The sequence below is a fragment of the Vespula vulgaris genome, chromosome 2 (assembly GCF_905475345.1).
Source record: "Vespula vulgaris chromosome 2, iyVesVulg1.1, whole genome shotgun sequence".
NCBI lineage: Eukaryota > Metazoa > Arthropoda > Insecta > Hymenoptera > Vespidae > Vespula > Vespula vulgaris.
The window spans coordinates 6,333,916-6,357,069 of NC_066587.1; the positions used below are offsets into that span (position 1 = coordinate 6,333,916).

At 34.4% G+C, this 23,154-nt stretch overlaps 2 protein-coding genes across 5 annotated transcripts in view; one reads left to right on the forward strand and one right to left on the reverse strand.

Annotated features, from left to right (window-relative positions):
- Positions 1-132: 132 nt before the first annotated feature.
- On the forward strand, positions 133-4,105 carry LOC127073069 (pre-mRNA 3'-end-processing factor FIP1). 2 transcript variants are annotated; one of them, XM_051014100.1, is made up of 5 exons: positions 133-248; positions 715-970; positions 1,099-2,004; positions 2,093-2,445; positions 2,543-4,105. In XM_051014100.1, the coding sequence occupies exons 2-5, from the start codon at positions 791-793 to the stop codon at positions 2,661-2,663; spliced, it is 1,560 nt and encodes a 519-aa protein (XP_050870057.1). In that variant the 5' UTR covers positions 133-248; positions 715-790; the 3' UTR covers positions 2,664-4,105. The 2 variants fall into 2 exon arrangements, with proteins under 2 accessions (XP_050870057.1, XP_050870058.1); XM_051014101.1 differs by having other exon boundaries at positions 146-248; positions 712-970.
- LOC127073065 (maternal protein pumilio) overlaps positions 3,127-23,154 on the reverse strand; it is a 65,503-nt gene continuing 45,475 nt past the window's right edge. For 2 of the 3 annotated variants that reach the window (XM_051014093.1, XM_051014096.1), the window contains 9 exons: positions 18,972-19,367; positions 18,613-18,853; positions 17,946-18,110; positions 17,509-17,628; positions 17,112-17,406; positions 16,784-17,024; positions 16,204-16,594; positions 15,952-16,120; positions 3,127-15,852 (listed from right to left, as the gene is read on the reverse strand). In XM_051014093.1, the coding sequence (XP_050870050.1) occupies positions 15,537-15,852; positions 15,952-16,120; positions 16,204-16,594; positions 16,784-17,024; positions 17,112-17,406; positions 17,509-17,628; positions 17,946-18,110; positions 18,613-18,853; positions 18,972-19,367 (2,334 nt within the window). In that variant the 3' untranslated portion in view covers positions 3,127-15,536. The remainder of the gene's footprint in view (positions 15,853-15,951; positions 16,121-16,203; positions 16,595-16,783; positions 17,025-17,111; positions 17,407-17,508; positions 17,629-17,945; positions 18,111-18,612; positions 18,854-18,971; positions 19,368-23,154) is intronic. The other variant, XM_051014094.1, reaches the window with a different exon arrangement.

The following is a 23,154-nucleotide window of genomic DNA, read 5'->3' on the forward strand; positions in this document are numbered from 1 at the left end:
ATTTCTTCACACATATATATATATGTATATATATATATATACGTACATACATATGTATAATATGTATATATACAACATATAATACATAGACTAGTTATCAAGAGAGGCTTATCAAGAGGCGTTTCAGTCGTGTATACTTCCGCGTAAGCGTGTGGTCGCGCCATGTAAACAAATCGTTCTATTTGTTCATGACCGTGGAAGCAACAAATAAAAAAAGTATGTGATACAAAGACCGTAAAACATATCAGGTATTAATATTGTTCTTTCTTTGTATATCATAAAGAATTATATCATTAACTCACACTAAGCTATCATAATATAATTTAGAATTATTAAAATATATAAATGTATAGTGTCACGAATAATATGAAATATTAATATATAATTATAGGCAATATAATAATTTAACAGTTCTCAAAGAGTGTTCTACGAAACTTTGAAAATACAAGAAAATTCAAGAATTCCCTGTGGTAATCTGGAAATTGAATTATTGAGACAATCAAATTTTATATTATTTGTGTTAGAAACGATATGTGTGACTCGATAACATGGCATTCGTTAGATTTTTATAAAGTTTTGAATAAAGTCTGAATTATCAAATCTTTTTCGTTTAATATTTCATTAAATTTGGTGAGAAAAGGATTTGTTGTTCAGCAAATATGGAGGGTTAAACGTACGTATAAAATTCAAATAAAATCTTTAATTACTCAGTAGGTAACATAGAGCGTTTGAGCAACACAAGTATCTACAACTGGATTATATTGTTGGTTGTCAAGAAAAGTGAGGAAAAATGGCGGACGAAAACGAAGATCAGTGGTTATACGGAGATTCAACGGATGGAAAAGAGTTATCTCCGACAAATGTTCAAATTGAAAATCAACAAAATGATTCGATACCTATTAATTCTCAAGAAGCATCACAGATTTTGGAAGAAAAGAAAAATGATAATATTCCAGAGAGATTACCGGAGGTGCGTCGTTTATAACCTATTATTCCCGGCTACTGGCTTTAAAAGCATATTTGAATAAATCTTAACGTAAATAATCGATACTCATATTTTTTTTAACTTTGATTAGAATTTGTTTAATTTTTGCTTAGATGTCAGAAAATGCAGGTTCACCTAGAGAGGAATGTTCATTGAATAATATGCAAGATGAAAATGATCCTGATGCTAGTAAAAATGGTACAAGAGAGGCTTCTAGTCAAGAGGACGGAGAAGCTGCAAGTGATTCAGATTCCGATGACGACGTTCATGTAGTTATCGGTGATATTAAATCGACACCGGCATACGGTAGTTTAAATATTAAAAGAGGTGGTTTACTTACGACTGCGTCAGGGGTACCAGATAAACTGAATAAACAACCTGGGAAATTTAGTATAGATGAATTTGAAACAATTGGGGTTATCAATGGAATGCCAGCTCACGAATTTAATTTAGATCAGTTGGAAGATAAACCATGGAGACAACCTGGTGCGGATATAACAGACTATTTTAATTATGGTTTCAATGAAGAAACTTGGAGAGCTTATTGCGAAAGACAGAAAAAAATGAGAAGCGAGTCTGGAGTAGGTTTGATACTAAATGCAGGAGGAGGTGGAAGTAATCCAGGTGGTATGCGAGTACCGCAAGTAGCAATTACTAATGATAACAGTAAATACTCTGGTATCATGGGACCAAAACGAGCTGGACCACCTCCGGGAAGAAAAATGGCTGGCACTATAGATGTTATAGGAAGCTCAGGCTTAGCTTCTAGAAGGAATCTTGATAAATCACCGCCTAAAGGAAACGTAATACAAGTGATGACAGCAGATAGAAGAGAATATTCAAGAAAACCAGGTTTTCCAGATATGAGCGTACCACCACCGGGAGCAGGATTACCTCCACCATTCGATATGCCACCTCCTGGATATCCTGGAGAGCCAACTCCATTCTACATGCCTGAGACTGATCCTTACTATCAAAGTTACGAACCTACTCAGGATAGTCAATGGGGTAATGACCCAGTAAGTAAACGCATTTAGTATATAAAATAAAATTTATTCATTTTCTCACTAATGATTCAACTATAATTGTAATTTTTTACTTTAATAGACCTGGCAACCGACAAATTTAGCCATTCCAATGACAGAAGGTGAAGAAGAGAAAGATATAGGTCCCAAAACGATACCCACGATGGTACCACCGATATCTATTCCACCTTTGATGCCACCTAGAGATCAACGGGATATTCGAGAACGTGAGAGGGATAGAGATCGAGATAGGGAACGTGAAAGAGATTTGGACTCGATGGGTAGGGAGAGAGAAAGGGAAAAAGAAAGGGAGCGTGATCGTGAAAGGGAAAAAGATTCGATGATCAGAGATCGTGATCGAGAAAGAGACTCCGTTGCACGAGACGAAGAAAGAGATCGCGATAGATCACGATCGCAATATCGACATAAAGAGAGGTAGGACGACGAACGTGAAACGAAATCGCACAAATACGATTACGTTTCAAAATTTCCTCCAAAGAAATTTCAATCTATCTTTTACTTTTTTCATTAGGCATAGGCATCGTTCAAGGTCACGATCTCGTAGACACAAATCGCGATCGCGAAGTCCGAGTAGACGTAAGAAGAAATCAAGACGCTCCGACAGGGAACGTTCTAAGGAAGAAAGCGAATAAATAGATATGTATGTATATATATATATGTATATATGCATATACATATATATACAGATACATATACACATATACATACACGTATATATATGCATGAGTATGTATGTATATAAATATCGTTGTCCAATTAAACAGAAATCGACGATCGAAGCTAAAAAGTTTCATACTTTTAACAAAATCTTTTTGGTGATAATCCATACTCGCAACAAATCTGTAATTTCTTGAAACTCACCATGATTGCTATCTCTCTCTCTCATGGTTCTTAATTATAAGCAAAGGTAATGATCAATTGTGAGCGATAATAAAATAAAATTTATTGATAAAAACAAAAAACCAAAAGTTTGCTCGTCCAATGATTATCCCGTCACCACTTTTGTACTGCTGTAATTAAATTAATCGAAGGAAATGAAATTAATAGCTATGTTATAAGCTTTAAGGAAGTAGAAAGATTAAAATGACAAACACGTGCCATTCAATGTATGGTTTTATATCATAATGTTATTACAGAAATTGTATTTCATAATAATTAAAAGTAGTAATAGTTTATTGGTAAATCACTCACGCGGGTGAATTAATCGGATCGATAATAACGCCGATTTCTAACGTCGACCTCATATCGATCGTCGCACACACGTGTGTTCTTTCTTCTCTTCTTTCTTTTTTTAATTTCTTTATTTTCTTTTTCTTGTTCAATTATATTTCCTTTTCTTTTTTTTGCATCAAATCTTTTCCTTTCTTTTTTTTTTGTTTCATTATCTTCATACATAATGGAAAAAAATGTTACATTTGTACAGCCATCATATATATGATACATTTAGAATACCATTAATCCATTATCATTTTTTCCCTTAAGTGTGTGTATTTAAGTGTCGAGTGTATTCTTTCGTGTGTATCTGACGTGTGAGTATGCCTACTTATAAAGTTAAAAAGTGCTACTTCAAGTGCTCAAAACAAATTGTCAACATGATTTCGTTTCGAAAAGGGAGAAAAGGGGAGTATCACGTTTCTTTTTTTTTCTTTTCTTTTCTTAACGCGAACGTAAAGAAAAATATTAGAAAAAGATCGAACGCGTTATATTCACGTCAAAAAACGATCCGAAGATCATATTTTAACGATCCAACGAAGTACATACAAACTATTAACACGAACGATATATCAATAAGAAGAAACTGTCGTAATATTCTCTCGAGAAACGTATCGATTATAACATCTAAAGAAGAAAAAAAAAATTAGAAAGAGAGAGAGAGAAAGAAAAGAAAAATTGTAATAACCATCTCCCCTTTGGAAATAGAAAATACGTTAGAACATTTAACGTGTCAATTTGTATTGAGTTAGAGTGGCAGAGATAACGACAATAAATAAAAGTTCTAAAGTATTCTCATAATATGTTTCATGTACCTGTCGCGTTTACGAAACAAAGAAAAAGTTAAAAAAAAAAAAGAAAACAACGAAATAAAATAACGAATAAAATTAGAAAAGTAAAAAAGAGAAGGATAAGCGACTGAAAGCGAGATACACGTAATATATCCCAGAATAAATGGGGTCAGATAATTTTTACTCGAAAAATTTTATAATCGCGTATCTACTGTCGCGTTTAATTGTCTCATTCGCTGCACGCACGAACAAATATTATTTATAATTATACTGAAGTAGAGAGAGGGGGGAGGGGAGGGGAAATAACGCCCGAATAATTGATTTATAATAACATCATTTACTTTTAATTTATCCCCACGCGGTAGCTTTTTTCGATATCAAAACGGCTCGAGTTTCAAGCGAACCGTTTCATTTATTTTCTTTTATTTATCTTGTTACTTTTTTTTTTTTCATTTCTCTTTATACTCTCAAACGATTCTAATTATTAAATACAACTCGTGAAATCTAATTATAATTCTTTTTTTTTTTCTCTGTGCAAAATGTAGTTACAAGTTAAATCTCGATCCTTTCTTTTCCTCGTTCTTTTCGATCGATCGAAAGGAATTTCTCGTCCGAATTCTATCCCTTCATGTAACGAAGAATAGCCGAGCGTGTTTAAAAATGAACAAATTATTTTAATTTCATTAAGATTGGAATCGACAATCAAAGAAATTAGAAGATAAATAATTAAGGGGGAAAAGAAAATAAGAAGAAAGAATAAAACAGTAAAAATAAAAATGAACGAAAGGAAAAAATCGATCCATCGATCGATCGATGATCTCGCAAATCAACGCGGTGAAAAGATTTGCAAGTTATATAATTGCATAAACAATAAATACATATTGTCTTTTTATGTATATACGTACGTATACATTCTTAACTTACGGGTGTGCTTCGTTAGAAAAAAAGAAAAAAAAAGCAGAAAAAAAATACCTAATAAAGCTGTGCCGACATTTATCTATCATTTATCACATCCGCGTCGATCATTTTATCCGATTCTTTTCACTTCGACGAATTAATTTCTAAACCGCAATAGCGACCAATTATACGAGTATGAGGAAGATCCAATAACAATAAACACGATAAATTCATCATTTTAATATAATAAATAAAAACTGAAACGAAAAGGAAGAAAGGAAAACGCAAAATTAAGAAAAAACACGAGCGAACGCTTCGTTCAACGATAGAGATAATTGCCTTCGTACGATACGATACACGCGATAATGATTATTATTATTAATATTAATATTATTATTATTATCATTATCATTATCATTATCATTATTAATATTATATAAATATAAAAGAGAGATGGTGGGTGGGTCAAGCATTTCGCAGGGACTACGTCGCCTTTCTTTCGGCGAATTGTTCTTTTCTTATTTTTCAAACGATTGACGGCCGATTATTAATTATTATCGATTCTTTGAAAGAAGAAAGGACAACGTTAAAAAACAAATACAACAAAATAATAATAATAATAATAATAATAATAATAATAATAATAATAATAATAATAATATTAAAAAAAGACAAAAACAAATGGACGAATCTATCTATTTTGTACGAGGGGATGTATCAGATGAAAAATTTGACTGTTTTTTTTTTTTCTTTAACTGTCCGTGGTGCCAAAATCATAGTGCGATTCTTTCATGTTCCAACACTATCATTCATTTGTGTATTGTTTTTTTCTTTTTTTTTCTTTTTTGAAAAATGTCGTTTCTCTCTCTCTCTCTCTCTCGCTCGCTCGCTCTCTCTCTCTCTCTCACGCTCAGCGTACGTACGTAGTATACACTCCCTCTCTCTCTCTCTCTCTCTCTCTCTCTCACACTCGCTCTCGTTCTCTCTCTCTCTCTCTCTCTCTCTCTCTCTCTCTCTCTCTCTCTTTTGTGATTATTACGTGTGTGTTTATTATTTTTCTGTCGTTACTTAAATGGTAGTATAATGACACGTCTACTACTCGCACTTTTTCTGCCTGTTGTAAAAAACATCGTCGAAAATGATTTTATTTTATTTTTTTTCTCATGGCTATTTCATATATCGCGTCTCTACATTCTATACACTAATATACAAGTTACACAAGATTCTTGTTATATTCTTTTCTCTTTTTGTTTGTTTGTCTGTTTGTTTGGTTGTTTTTTCCCAATAATGCGTTTGCCTTTCCGTCCCACTTATCTAATTTATCTCGTAGCGTAGAATACAGTTAAATTTCTTTTTCTTTCTCTTCCATCTTTTTTTGTTTTTTAATCCTTTCTTTCCTCTTGTCAAACTACCGCGTGTTTTGATCAACATCGGCCAATTCTTACAACGCTTTACAGCAAGTTATATTAATTTCAACATTTCCAAAGATCCAATTTAATTAGATTTTTGTTTCTTTTTAATTTCCTTTTCTTTTACATATACATATATATTTTTTTCTTTTGTCGAATTTTAAATCTCAAAGAAAGAATTTTCAAAATCGATTTCGTATCGTTACGCCGCAACTTTCTTTCGTTTTCCATTATTTCACTTATATCGGGCGCGTAAGAATCGGCGATGCTCGACGAATGAGTGTGTATACGCATACATATATGACATATATCAGACGAATATCAGTACGCGACGCACTTCGTAAGTGTGAACGTCGATCGGTGGTAATGTTTATTTTTCATTTATTTTTCTTTTCTCCTTTTAAATATAACAAATCGAATTTACAAAAGAAAATCCTTTTAATCATAAAATCGAAGAACAACAATTAACGATCTTGCTTTAATCGGTCGAATCTTTTCTTAATTACATCGAAAAAAAAAAAACAAGAAACAGACAAAAGAATGAAAAAACAACAAGAAAAAGAAAATAAGAAGAAACGAAACATTGCTATGACGAGAGAAAGTTTTGATTTATGGCGTAAAATTTTAAATCCACCGACGGTCCAACCCTCAACGATTTACGTCGCAGCCTGCCAAACGTTTCATTGTTATCCCTGCGAATCCATATTTCTGTTTACGTGTATTATTTAACGTGTCGCATTGGTGGGTGTATGTATGCGATTAATGTGTGTGTGTGTGTGTGTGACATCGAGGAAAGTGTATTGTGTTTATAAGTGTATGGTATGACATGGTATGTGACATGGACATGATGTATCGTATACGTTAATGGTGTATGTCGTGTATGTGTGCGTGTGTATGTGTACGTGAATTATGATTTAAGCGATGAGAGAATAGCGCGCAACTGTACATCAGTCTTTAATATCAGGGCGCACCATTCCCGCCTTGATCTACGTCTTGTTCTTTCTTTTTATTTATTTATTTATTTATTTATTTATTTATTTATTTATTTGTTATTTTATTTACTTGTTTTTGTTTTTTGTTCTCTCTTTATTTCATTCGCCTTTTCGCCTTGATCAGGCGAAAAAGATCCGACGCAGGATGGATCGGTTCAGCCTTTCGTTCGTTCGTTAGTTTTATTTTTTATTCTTTTTTTTTTTTTATTGATTTTTTTAATTATTATTTCATGATTTCTCTTTTCACATATATCAGCGCCATGGCAGTTGAAAACGGTGGGTATAGGTAGTGAATGTTGTTTGTGAAATTGGTACGTGTATGTGTATATGTGTATGGGTGTGTATACCGTGTATGTGCGTATTTATGTGTGTATTATTCGCGTACAAAGCAGCACGAGGAGCACAGGCTAGAAAACGCGATGAAAGCGTAGAAATATCACGCTGTTACATACATTTTTGCGTTTACTTTATCATTTCGCTACACTGATCTTTTGCATTTTATTCGTCGTATTTCTTAATCGCAGCGTCTTTTATCGCACTATTTGGGTGCGTATATATGTGTCTCGCATTTGTGCACGCAAGTGATTACGTCGATGTCCTATGTTTCGTGTCACTCCATTTGTAACCATATATATATATATATATATGTATGTTTGTGTGTCGTCTGTATATGTAATGTACATGTATGTATCTATGCATGTATGTATGATGTATGTATACATGTATGTATGAATGTACCGTGTGAGCGAACGAGTATACATGCGATGCTCAGTGTTCTACAAGTGGGAGGTCGCAGATCTTTCATTATATATATAATACAATTAGTGTGTAGTATTAAAATCATATACAATTGTTACAATATTTAAATAGTACTTATTACATATATATATATATTTATATATATATTTATGTATGTATATATATATATATTTTTTTTATATATACCGATAGGATTAAGGTATGTGTTAGGTATACAATATTTATAGGGTCACTTAATCCTTTCTTTTTTAACGCTACATGCCCTGCCGGGAACTTCTTTTTTTCCAAATCTACCGAGACTTCTTTGTTTTTCTTTTATTTTGTTTTTGTTTGCTTTTTTTTCTTTTAATCATTATTTAAAGGGAAGGAGAGAGAAAGAGGGTGAATTTATATCAGGGTGCCGATAAAGTTGTTAAGGGAAAAATAGGATCTCACGACACGACTTTGCTTTGAAATTTTTTAACGATCAATCGACTCGCGTTTTATCGATTTGCTTTTGTCGATCGTTATTAATGGAAAAATTGAGAAGAAATAATAATAACAAAAATTTGACGGTCGTGTTATCCTTTCTTTTTTTCTCCCTCAAACGCGATAATAATCTTTCCCAGTCGACCTGTAGGTACGAATCGCACTATTCAGGCTAAATACACACGTTTTCGTGGGAGTTTTCTTTTTTTTTTATAATACGTTTCGATAACAAATAGTATGGAGCAACGTAAGATAAACGGGGCGAGTGAGAAAGGAGGGCTAAGTATATTTATTTAATTTTCTTTTTTTCCCCCATTTCTCCCCAAATTCCATTCTCCCATCGAAGGGTGTTTTGTGGCAAGCCTGAATGAGTACAATTCGCCGACGAGGCGAATTTAAAGGGAGACAAAAATAATCGTATATATATATATATGTGTGTGTTATATGTATATATATATATATTTATATGAAAGAAAAGGAGAAAAAGAGAAAAAGGAAAAGAAAAAAGAAAGAAAAAAGATCAATAGAGATAGAAAAAAAAAATCACAAAAATAAGAAACAAGACACACAACGACGACGACGACGACGACGACGCAAGAAGATAATTATTACATACAATTAAGTTAGAAATACCGAAAAAAGGCTATTGAATGCGTAATTTTCATTTCAATTTTGTTTTTTTTTTGCTTTTTTTTTTGTTTTTCTTTTTATACATGGACCGCTCGCAGCATTTTTTCTCATGGGCAAGCTGTGCCACCAATAATATTTACCATTTCCACGCTATATAAAAAATTTACACTATTTATAATCAAAAATCGTTAAGAACTGTTTGTTTGGAGCTTAAGTAGATATAAGAACAATAGCAATTAGGTTTAAACCTACCACTAAACATTCAGACTAAAGATATTACGAAAAAGTTGTCTGATCGCATATGGGGTAGTGGGTGAGGGAAGGAAGGGTCGATAGCCAAAGAGAGATGAAAGAAAGTATGTACTAGAATATTCTATGTTGTATGTATAACCTTGTTATATGCGTGGGATTTTTCTCGTTACGTGCTTATATGTATATATGTATATATGTGGTGTGTATATATATATATATGTATATATATATAAAGAGAAAGTTTTTGTGTGTATATATATGTGATGCGCGTTTGTGTGTGTATATATATATATTTATATATTTATATATTTATATACATATACACACACGTGTTAGTGTCTCGTGTAATCTAACGATTAGTAAGAGCGATAATGAGTAATCAATATGAGGAAATTGGGACGTTAATCAAACGATAGTAATAATAATAGCAATAATAAGAGTAATTGTAATATAAGAATATTAATAATAATAATAATAATAATAATAATAATAATAATAATAATAATAATAATAATAATAATTAATAATAATAATATAATTAATAATAATTAATTAATAATAATATAATAATAATTAATAATAATAATAATTATATACGGCAACGTTAGCTGATAAGACATGAGAGATTTTGTATAATCAACTTTCGCTTTGTTTGTTTGTTTGTTTTTTTTTTTTACTTGTTACTATTCTTTCGCTTAATTTAGTCTCTTTGCATTTCGCAGTTCGACAGGTGATCGATGGATCTATTACAGATGAGGCGTATTTTCGTCTTTAATTTACAGATGAAGCGCGCGATTTACACAGATGAAGGAACTATCGCCATTCCTTAATTATTATTACAAGTTCACGCTGTAGTACTTTATTTATATAACATGTCGCGTTGTTTTATTTTATTTTATTTTGTTTTGTTTGTTTTTTTTTTTTTTTTAAACGGTGAAAAGAGTCTCTCCTGTCGACTCGAGAAGAAGGGTGTACAAGTGGCGGTTGGAATGTCTTGTTTGTTTGACCGGCTTTTGTTTTATATTTTTCTTATTATTATTATTGTTGTTGTGGTTGTTTCGTTTTTCATTTTGTTTATTCTCTCACGAAAAGCTCGTATAGATCGATACCGTTATCAGGATTTTTCTTTTTCTTTTTCTTTGCAACTTTGATATATTCGTTACCGCGGAATTGGCGGCCGCGTCCTCTCAGCGATTTTCAAACATGGATCATTGTCATATTTGTCATACCATCATTCCTTTTATCATTTCTTTTTTCCTTCACACTTGTTTCATTTTTATTATCAACAATCATAATAATTTTTATAATGATCATATACTCAAAAATCGTATGTGGCTTATCGTCAATTTTTATATTATCTGCTCAACTCGTATCTCTCTATCTCTCTCTCTCTCATTTTCTTTCTAATATTCTAATTTTCATCCTAAAATTTCTCTTTCTCTTTTCCTTAACATTCTCTTTCTTTATAACTTTGCAATCGCGACAATGTATACGTACATTACAATTATTTCATCTCGACTCCTATTAGAAGGGATGGGAAAAAAGAGAAAGACTGAGAAAGAGGGTGGGCGAGTAGGGTCGAAGGGATTGTTGTACCTAAGAATTTGTCAACTTTTCGTTAATAAATCGTTATTTACAATATTTTACAATGAAAGCTGCGATATTCTTCCTCTTTTCTCTTTCATTACTTTAGTTTTATTTCTTTCTTAATCGATTCCTTTTCTCTTCGTCATTATCTTCTCATTTCTTTTTTACTTTTTATTTAATTACTTTTCCCTCCTTTCATTTCTTTTATATTTATTTATCATTTGTTTTATACTTATTATACAAAATCAACACACACGAGCCTCGAGAGTTACATTCTCTCGTATTATTCTTCGCCTTTAGTAAGTGAAAAATATCCACTTTTCGCGGACAACAGCCTACGTTTTATGGTATTATATATTTTTATGTACATTGTACGAGTCAAGTTTGCAACTCGATCGAATACACGCGATCGCCGTTCTTTTACAATTATTCTTTTGCTTTTCTTTATTAATCCAACTGTTCCCGTCAGTTTCTTTTTCTTCTTTTTTTTTCTTTCTCGATACTATACTTGTACACGCGATTAGAGGAAACTTCATTAAAATCTGTTCAAAAAGAAATATCATTTGACTTTTATATTACGAAATTAATCGATCTGCGATGGATTCTTCCATTTTGACGAAGATGGTTTTTTTGCTGCCTGTTAAATCGTAGAGAAGAAATAAAAAAAAAAAAAAAAAGAATAAAAAAGAGGAACAAAAAACTGACGATTAACCACATACGATTCGAGCGATTTCGAGCTCTCTTACAACAAATTTCTCTTTGATGAACGAAAGATCATAATTGTGTTAAATCATCGACGATTTTTTAAATAAACATTCCGAATGATCGACTCGGTATGCACATTTTCTTTCTATCTTTTTCTCTCTCTTAAATTATTAAAAATAAAGTAAAAGAGCGTAAACGTAAGTTTGAAAAGTTCGAAAATGTTGCGAATAAAAGACAAAAAAAAGCAACTAATAAGTTGTTAAAAATCTTTCTCTTTTTGATACACGTTGTTACTATTATTATTATTAGTATTATTATTATTATTATTATATTATTATATTATTACTATTATTATTATTCCTATTATTATTATTATTAATATTAAATCGTCATCATCATCATCATCAAAATCATCATCATCATTATCATCATCATCATCATCATCATCATCATCATCATCATATCATCATCATTATCATATCATCATCATCATCATCATTATCATCATCATCATATCATCATCATCATTATCATCATCTCATCATTATTATTTATTATAATTATTAATATTATAAAATCTTGAATGTGGAAGGTGTAGTCATCGTGATCGCGATGAAAATAGCTGAGAGGCGGGCTTATTTCAAATTGTCGTTATTCCATATAGTCAATAATATAATACAAAGAAAAAAAATATGTAATCAGTGTGCCGGTAATGCGTGGAGAATAAGAGGGGGGAAACAAGAAGGGGATGGCGCAAAAATAATATATCATACACACCTTTCTTTTTGTGCACATTATTTTCCTGACAATCTTTTCCTTTTTGTTTGTTTGTTTGTTTGCTTGCTTGTTTGTTTGTTTGTTTGTTTGTTTGTTTAAAGAACGCGGTTATCGTTTATACAATATACAATAAGTTTTTAGTTACGTTCAAAGATCACCGTAAACGCTGCAATTATTTGAAAAAATAGGGAAGGACGGATAAATAGGAGAGGAAAAAAAGAAGGTGAAGAAGGAGGAAAAGGATAGTTCTATAGATATAAGAGAGTTGAAGAAAGGGAGAGTAGGGAAAGGAATTTTTTTTCTTTTTTCTTTCCTAGCGCTTATTCTTTTGTCAAAAATATTCGTATTTTACATTTGAGAAAAGGTGAGGGAGTGGGGAAAGGAAGAAATTTCTATGATACGAGGTTTGGACATGAAAAAATGGGATTGTAAAAAGAAGGACAAAGAGGGATGTGGGTATATATAAAATGTTAACTTATTCATTCATATTTTCTTCAATGAAAGAGGAGAAGAAGGTAGGAGAGGATAGGGGAAAGAGGAGGAAAGAAGGAAAAGGAAAAGGAAAAGGAAAAGGAGAAGGAGCAACAGCAGCAGCAGCATATTATAGAACGTAAACCACATATTTAAATTTAATATAATTAGTAATTATTATAATATACAATATTCACAGAGTCCGTTAAAAAGAGGGAATTCCCGTGAGAAACAAAATATCCGTTTTTAATTTACGCTTCCTCGCGCGATCGGATGTCACGTCGTACCTATACACATTTGTTATTTATTTATATCACAATTTACAAAATTCGAGGGATCTAAGGGGGTTGGGGTGGAGATGGGAGGGTTTCGAAGGAGAATGTGGGGGAGATAAGGGGATGATGGATGTGTGAGAGAGAGTAAAAAACAAAAAAAAAAACAAAAAAAAAATTAAGAAAAGAAAAAATAAACAATGGCGCCCGTTCTACGATGGGAGGGCAACAAATGTAAAACGAAAAAAAAAGGAGAAAAAAATATATATATATGTATATATATGTGGTAGTGTCGGCACGTTGTTTCTCCTTATTCTTTGCCTGTCTTTCTTTTCTAAGTAAACCACACGTATTAGAGAGAGAAAAATATAATAATAAAAAATAAAGATAAAGAGGAAGAAAGAAAACAAAATATATATATATATAAGTAGGAAAAGTAAAAGAAATGAGAGGAAAAAAAAAGAAAATTAGAAAATAATAATAATATTAATAATTATATCTTTCCGTTCGCCTCCGAAATTTGTCACGATGTAAAATGAGCGATTATTAGAGTTGGTCTTTTTGTTTTCTTTCAATATGAACGTTCGAAGCAGTCAAGGGGCAGATCATCAGCGGTCAAGGTCAAGTCAGTGGGTGCTTCAGTTATTTTATTAATTAGTTAGTTTGTTAGTTCGTTCGTTTGTTTGTTTGTTTACTTGCTTTGTTTGTTTATTCATTTTTGCTTCGTTCTCATGTCAAATGCTATGTATCTGTATAGCTGCTAATCTCTATTCTCTCAAACTCTTCATCTTACTTCTTCTTTGTTTATATTTGTTGCAAATACGTGCTTTGATCAAGTATATACCGCGAAACGAGAGGGGGGAGGGGAAGAAAAAAAAGAAAAAAAAAAGTCGGACTACCGTTCGTTGACATGCAGACTCGCGAACGTTTTAAAAAGATGTTGGTTGAGCATCTTCGCGACGACTTTTTTTTTACGATTATTAACGCTGCTTATATTTATTACGCGGTACATGCTTGTCGCGCGCGCGCGCGCAATACAATATAAATGCATGCAGCACACTAACGACTATGCTAGCTGGCTCTAAACATCCCTTTAGTTTCTCTCTCATCCGCGATCCTTAGTTTCTTTCTTCCTATGCCGAGTTTCTCCTACATTATCGCCGACAACTCGCTTCGAATCGCTCTTATTATACGCACTTTTCGATTTAATATATCTGCGCGAATACGGTCATCTCTCTCGGCTCCTATTCATCGTTGAAATTTGTCTCACACTCTCATTCTCTCTCTTTCTCTCCTCTCTCTCTCTTTCTCTCTCTCTCTCTCTCTCTGTCTCTAGCTCTACACACATTAGCAGAGCTGCTGCTTTACTTCTACAAACCTTTCAATAACACTTTTCGATCTTAATCATTATTTATGTGAGTTTTAATCGTATCTCTTCGGTCGATTTCTTTATATATATTAATATATAACCATCTTAGCCGCTACGATTAATTCACATATATTCGTTTATCTACCTCTTTCATTCTTTCATTTTATTCTTGTTTGTTGTTATTATTTGTTTGTTTATATATAACATGCCCATAGTTTACCGTCTTCTCACACGAAAACTCATTGACGAACTTCATTAATAATGCTAACTCCGTACGATATTTGAATACAATTCAATTAATACATGAAACTCTCGATGAATATATTTCTTCTCTAATAATGCAACGATAGAAAAAATGCACTATCGCACCTTTCTTTTCTCTCTTTCTTTCTTTCTTTTTTTTTTTTTTAACCATCGAATCTAAGAATTTGCGTGTTCTTTTTTTTCTTCCTTGTTTGTTTCTCCTCTGGAAACATTTACTTTTCATGAAAGGAAAAAAAAATGATGTATATATATATATATATATGTATATATATATATATGTGTGTGTATATATCGTGCCATGATTCTCATTTTATCAATGAAGTTTTCGAAAATCTGTACAAATAATGAAAGTTTAATAATGCTGCAAGAAATAATAACAACCATACTTTCTTTGCATTAACGAACCTGCTAAATTCTAGATTAGTTTTCTCTTTTTCTTTCTTTCTTTCTTTCTTTCTTTCTTAGTTTCTTATACACGAAGAAAGATAATCGTAACGTAACTCTCGAAATGCGTCAATATGATGATGTCAACAGATGATGCAGAATGAGTCTAATCGATGTTACCGTAAAATATGGTTGTGTCGGGCATGTGAAAATTCTGCTTATTTGGTGGGAGGGGGGGAGAGAAGAGAGTTGCAAAAATCGTGCGCTTATAAAACCTGCGTGGGCTGTTGCGCCGGCGTGGAAACAGTACCAGCAGCGGATGCTGGAGGTCCGATCGGTCCAAGATCTCCACTGCTATTCGAGGCACCAGCTGGCGTCGATACTCCCATAGCGGATGCTGTCTTCATGAAGAATTTTTCTAATTTAACGATTATATGTTTGCCATACGTATACTTGCGGAGACTTCCTAAATGCGGGCGAATCTTGTGCATCAACACTTTACGTTGTGCAGGTTCTGCCACGTCGATCATCTTCTGTACCACGTAATTAGCGTATTGATCCTTCATCATAACGTTAAGCGCGCTAGTTTGCAAACAGATCAATCGAATAATCATATAATTAATAAGTTCAACATTATACGTACGTGTGTGTGTACAATTTGAAAATTAGAAATTTATTTACTTGTCATTGAAACCGCAGACTTCTTCAATGAGAACAGCACGTTCCTGTCTCGTAGCATGGGTGACACATTTTTCCACGACGTTGCTTGCAAATTTGTGTTGAGAAAGCGCAAGTACTTTACCCCTAACGCTACTGATCAATTGTGTTTTATCTTCTGGCTTTCCATGCTCTAAGATGAAAATTTATAAAGCGATTAATTTGAGAATAAATAGATAGGATAGAGAAATTATATTGGATAATTATTTTACTCACCGAGTACATGCTGAATGACGTAATTACCATACTGATCTTGTATAAGCTGATCGGTGGCAGCATGCAATTCTTGTAAGATCCCTTGTGTTTGTTCCGGAGTGCAATGCTCCAGTATACGCTGAATTACTCTACATCCGTATGGATGAGTACTCAATGAATAAACTTGTCCAGCAAATGCTCCGATAACGAACTGTAATGCTCTTGGTTCGACACATTCGATACATTTTTGAACAACGTGATTTCCATTTTGATCTTTAACGCATTTCAACACATGCCCATCTAATTCTCGCACTATTTCTTGTTGCTGTTCAGGTCCAATAGATTCAAGAGCTTTTTGTATTACTCTGCAACCATACATCTGTAGTGCCAGAGGTAACACATGGCCTCGAACCTGCAATTTGTAAATGATATATTCGTTTGCAAAATATTTTTTATATATTATTTTATTTGATTTTTTCTTCTTAATATCAATAACTTCGTAACATCGTTTAATATATATTATTATATTTTGTAATATCGATAAAATAACACTAAAGTTATCGATATGAATGACAGATTTACGCATGTACAATAATGATACCTTTTGCGCTAGAGTAGATTTTTGTTCGGGTGTTCCAAATTCAAAGAACTTTTGTATAACATAATTCCCAAAAACATCTGTCATAAGAGAATAAGCAGAAGCAAGTATCTCTTGAAATACAAGATGTTTCTCACTGGCAGAAGCACGTTCCAACTTTTGTTGAATGAAACGTGAACCGTGTTGATCTTGACTGAACTCAACGATATGATTAACCAAATCACGTAATTGAAGACTTGGGAATCTGAAAGAAGAGACAACTTTGAATTTATTAAGGAGAACGTATTTTCTATAAAAACCGATTCGAATGTAAAATTAAAAGGACAATAACCGATTATTTCTAAAATCCTCTAAAAGACGAGATCGACCTCCAGCATTTTTGTCTCCGATATTCGTAGCTCCTGTACGACCAGCTTTACCGACCAAATTCGGGAAAAGAGAACTACTCGAGCCAAATACACCATTAGCTGTTAGTGCTGGTACAGCGCTTGCACGGAATTTAGCTTCGGCACCTGGAGCAGCTGATACTCGATTCGCACCTCCTACAAGTCCACCCAAGGATCCTCCCAAAGTTGGTGGTGGAGTCAAAGATAATCCTAGTGGACTCGGAGAAGCTGTTACTGTACCTAAACGTAAAGTAATTTTTACGAGTTATACAACATTTCAAATTTCTTTAAGGTTCTTCTTTAAAAGAAAGAACATTTGTAATAACAAAAGTATATATTCACCAAGAGCTCCATAACTTTGTGGCCATTTCGCTCGACTGTACTCCAAACTTGGGCTAAATGCCGATGTATTTCTATCGAAGGAATCCCTTCTTCCTGTCGATGATGCTCCAAGCCCCAAACCTGAACAAATGATAATAAATAATGAAAATAAATAAATAAATAAATAAATAAATAAATAAATAAATAAATAAATAAAGCAAATTAAATAAGTTCATTGTCCTATCATCTATCAACGATCTTCTATCATTTTTCTATCATCTTCATTTTGAAATATCGACAAGAGATGTTTATAACGAAACAACATGAAATAATTAAAGATGATAATAAAAGCATGCAGGCCACGTTTAGTAAATTATGTACAACACAATCTGTGACATAGTTAAAGTCGATAAGAGTTAATAAGACGTGAAAACGAGCGAGTCGACGAGATTTAATACCTGTTGTTTGAAGTTGGGCAGGAGAGCCCAATGCTCCAAGAGGAGAACCTCCGTATCCCAAAGCCGCTAGACCTGCGGCAAGTCCTGATCCTTGTTGTTGTGCTTGTTGTGCGGCAACTGCCTGAGCTTGCGCAACGACCGCTGCTGCGCTGCACGCTGCCAAACCTGCACCGAAAGCCCGCAACCCATACACACTCTTAGTTATCAATGAATTCGGCCTGTGTTACAAAACCATATACCGTCTAAAAGCTTAGTCGATACATCTGTACACATGCACGTACGCTTCTTTGCATTTATAACGATCATTTACATATACATACATAAACATGTGTGTGTGTGTGTGTGCATGTGTGGGTGTGTGTAGATATATATGTATATTTATTTATTTATATATATATATATAATGTTGTACTTTAGTCACAATATGGTTAACAGGTCGCACACAAACATGATTTATATACAAAATGCAATCGATGATAGACAAGACGTTATAACATTAAAATAGAGATTTACCAAAAATGACTTTTTCAAACTGTTTCAGCTTAAAAAATATACATGCGCGTTTAATATGAGATCATGATAGAAATCTTAATGCGGATGAACCCGGTCTTTAGACATTGGATTCAATAGGAAAACGGCGACGTTTATTATCGCTTGGAAATATTACCTAAACATTCACCAGGCGTAGCATTACTATGGGATGTCGGGGTCGCCTGTGAATAGAGACTCGGTGGCGGAGGAGCAGGTGGTCCAGGAGGTGGTTGAGAAGGAGCTCTGTTCACTAGAACGGGTGCTGGGCTGACTAATCTCATCGGAGTTGCCGCGGAACTAAGGCCGCGTACACCGCCCATAACTATGGATCCATTTTGATCGTAATAAGCTGGTATGACCTGGTATTGACCTTGAACCTATAAAAAGAAAATAAATTTCAATGTTTCTGAATGAGTTTACTCGAGTAGGTTCCGTAAAGACGAAGACGCGTATTTGTCTCGAACGAAACGGACGAAGATTTTTTGAATCGTTTACCGTTTGTGCCAAATTATTTGCTGTGTCTTGAGCCGCAGCCGCAGCTGCCGCTGCCGAGGAAGGTGTCAAGGGTCGTCTCGGTGGCGGTGGGGCCGCAGCTTGCGGAGGTGCTTGCGGTAGTAGACCAGCGGGATAAACCCACGGGCCAACTCCATAATACTGAGGTACCACTGGTGGCGGTGCACCAGCTATCAAAGCTCCTACGTATGGTTCTTGTCCACTGATAACGGTGTACGGTGCCGTGGGAAAATTTTGTTGTTGCTGTTGTTGTTGCTGTTGTTGCTGTTGAGCCTGAGACGCGGCCAGATATTGTTGTTGTTGTTGCTGCTGTTGTTGCTGTTGAAGCAATTGAAGTTGTTGCGGTGTTGCACCTTGCGGCTGACTGCGAAACAATTGCTGGGAACAAAAAATTCGATAGGGATTCTCTTAGTTTTACGATTTTATTTCTCGAATTCTAAACAGAACGTGATTCTATTAATAAGATTTTTACAGGCGTGCGATTAGAAATAAGAAACGGCGATCTAAAATCATACGCGTTCTCGTTATTTTCAAGGAACACGCACGAGAACCGAGAGATACGAAAAATTCTACGAAGCCGAGGCGGCAAGGAACGACGAAGAACGTCGAAGTTCCTCGTCGACGGTAACGTAAGAGAGGCACGTACAACAAATCGGAGACGCCGGAGTTCGTTCTCTTGCTGGCTTAGGTCGACGACCCCCTGCGGACGTTCACCGACGACGATCGTTCGCCTTCTACTACCACCACGTTTGTACCGGTTGTTGCTCCAGACTTTAATTGACCAACAAACGCGGCCACGATTTACCGTGACGCGTTGACTAGCTTTAAACGGCTAGAAAACTCTATATACCTGGCCCTTTTCCAATCCTCTTGCTGTCATCGTCGTATCAAAGTTTCTTTTAACCGTTCAACGATTACATATTACGTGCACGACAAAACTAATATTTCTACATCGATGATCTCTCGATCTTTATTCGATCGATCGATCGATTTCTGATGGGATAAGAAACATTTCAAACATTAGCGATTTATTTCGCGGGAATATATTTTTCTGTTAGAGATATAAATTGATCGGACGATGAGAAACCTCGAAAGAAGAAGAGCAAGGCTAAGTTAGATATAGAAGTTATTATTATTATTATTATTATTATTATTATTATTATTATTATTATTATTATTATTATTATATATATATATATTAGAGGCTGGTTCGAACCATCCGAGCGACACGCTCCAGACCTCGAAGGCAGCGATGCGTTTCGGGTATTAACCTCTTCCGGAAGCAGCTCGCGCTTGAACCAAGGCCACGGTTACACTCTGCGAATATTCTACGCGTAAACCGCGAAGATCTCTCTCTTTCTCTCTCTCTCTCTCTCTCTTTTTAGATCTTTCTTTCCGATCTTCGTTAACAACGTTCACGCCGAGTGCGCTTCCCCTTCCTTCCCCACCTATTCTTCTTCTTATTTCTCCTCCTCCTACCCCCAAGACGTTAATTAGACGAAGTAAATTTATCTTTTAAGATGCAAGTTGAATGTACTGTTTATGAACGAGAACAGAAAGAACGATATATATATATATATATATATATATATATATATATATATGCATATGTGGTCGCCATGATGGAGTTTCGTTAAACGCGAACAAGGTCGACAGGCTATTCGGTCATTGGCGTAATTCTGTAGCGTGGGGTTACGCACGAGAAGTCATTATTATATCGTATAGATGGTCGCCTCCCTATAGTCACGGTTTAGCGGAGATCTCAATGGAAATATCATGACGATTGCATTTGAAAAGAGCTTGCTGAAGTGAGCTTGAAAGGTCGAAGGGTGGTAGGTGTTGTTGCGAGAATAAAGTGAGTGTGTGCGCGAGAGAAAGAGAGAGAGAGTGTGTGTGTTAGGGGAAGAAGGTGGAAAGGGTTCGATTTCGAACGGGTGAGAGAAACAATGCCGATAGAGAATATAGTTTTCTAGGTGAGAATACGGGCTGAGTTACGTGTCCCTAAATGCAAGCAAGCAAGCAAGCAAGCAAGCAAGCAAGCATGAGTCACACCATCGAATACATAAGGTTTCCACCACTAGAGTAACTGTACGGTTTGAGGCTTGAAAATCCTTCTCGTTTAGAACAACGACGACAGAGAGCTATATATCGATTCTTCCTTTTCGTTCATGCAAAACTCGAAACTCGAGTCATAGTCTCGGGTTAGCACGGCACGTTTATTGGCAACCATTATGTACTAGTGACTACATAAACCAGCGACGCTCGTGGTGAATCTTAATAATAATAAAGTCGGCCGTTCATTTAAAAGGCACGTACGTATGCGAAGGAGGTAAAGAGAAAAGTCAAGTGGAACTTCGTCGAGAATGAGGAAGAAATATAGATAGAGGGAAAGAGAGAGAGAGAGAGAGGAGGAGGGGGAGAGAAAGAGAGAAAGAGAAAGAAACGTTAAACACACGTTACGTACGTACACGTGAGATACTAAAAATCCAACACGAAAACGGGTTTGTTAAGGTAGAGAGTTCAATGAACTTATTGGAACACGCTCGTTTGACTTTCAGAACGATAGCCCTCGAGCGATCATTTTTTAACGTTAAATTTATACAACCGATTGGCTCGAATCTGTAACACCGTTTTACTCGTAGCATCCCCGAATTACAAGAGTAATAATTATTATTATAGTAGTAGTAATGTATAGTAGTAATAGTAGCAGTAGTACTTAGTGGTACTAGTAGTAGTAATAATAATAACTAATAGTAGCTAATAGTAGCTAGTAGCAGTTCGTGTTCGTAACTAGAAATACAGCAAAAATCTCGACGAGATTCTCGTCACGAGAGGTGGAAGGGAAGAGAGCAGAGCAACTAGACTTCGAAGCAGGAAGAGAAATCGAGGAACGCGCCGGCCTGGAACAGATACTGTCGTGAGCCTCGTCGAATCGGGACACGCATCCGCGATCGTTGTTTCGTCGTTCGATGCTCGCGAAACTCAACGCGATCGTCGTGTCTCGGACAGCTAACTGACGACGACGTTTCCTTTTCGATCATTTAGAATCAAGCACTGTTCTCCTAGCTCTAGTTTTTAATTTAAAACTCGATCAGCTGTTAATTATTGAATCCAATTTCAATAAAAAAAAAAGAAAAAGAAAAAATGGAGGATTCGATTAAATCATTTAGATTGTTTTTTTTTTTCTTTTCTTTTAAATAGACAGCAAAGTAATTTATTTAAAGCAGTATCGATTGAAAATGCTACATTTTTCAAGATTTATGTAATTTCTTTTTAGTTATAGTTTTCATTCAAAACTCGAACAATTGCTCATTATCGAATACAGTTTCGATGAAAAAAAAAAGAAATATATCGAGGATTCGATTAAATAATTTACGTTGTTTTTTTTTTTTTGTTTAAATAGACGACTTGACTAATTTATGGAATATAGTAGTAGCTGTAGATGTAACATTTTTGAAAATGTAATCGTAAAAGATGTAAAACGTATCTTTCTTTACGGAGTTAAAAAAAAAAAGATTAAAAAGAATCATGAATATTATTTTTCTCAGCAAATTTATGTTAATTTCGATCGATGTAATAATACTAATGTTATATGACCTAATGTTATAACAGGTAGGAAAATATTCTTCGGGTTAAATAATTCCATGATAAAACAAATTGGTATGAATTTTTAACATTAGTATATATACGTAGATCGACGTACCTATATTGTACACACACATATATATGTACATATATCCCTCTCATACCAAAGACCGTTATATGATGAACGCGAACGAAAAAGTCGTCCTTGAACCTCGACGAAGTAGATTTAGAAACGAGATATTACGTAAATTTGCTGGCCCTCTCCTGAGGTTGGCGTCGACGTTCTTGGAATAAATAATCTTGAACAAGCAATAACTAACCGAAGTAACGTAAATGCACGCGTGCAGAAGCAAAAGAAAGAAAAAAAGAAAGAAAAAAAAAAGAGGAGAGAGAATATAAAAAAAAAAGAAGAAAGAAGAAAGAAAAAGAAGTTTAATGTTGGCAACGAACGGTTTATCGATTGGTCGAAGAACTCTCGAGGATAGTGTTCTTCGTATTCAACGACGGAGATGACGTTGTACCCGGGCGTTAGCTTCCGGGCCATTTATCGAGTCGTGATTAGAATCCTATGATGACGAAC

Bases quoted from the DNA above. Each gene is read 5' to 3' on its own strand.
- LOC127073069 (XM_051014100.1), top strand. From the start codon at position 791: ATGGCGGACGAAAACGAAGATCAGTGGTTATACGGAGATTCAACGGAT. The intron at 971-1,098 runs GTGCGTCGTTTA...ATTTTTGCTTAG, and splicing joins TTCCAGAGAGATTACCGGAG to ATGTCAGAAAATGCAGGTTC. The intron at 2,446-2,542 runs GTAGGACGACGA...TTTTTTCATTAG, and splicing joins CAATATCGACATAAAGAGAG to GCATAGGCATCGTTCAAGGT.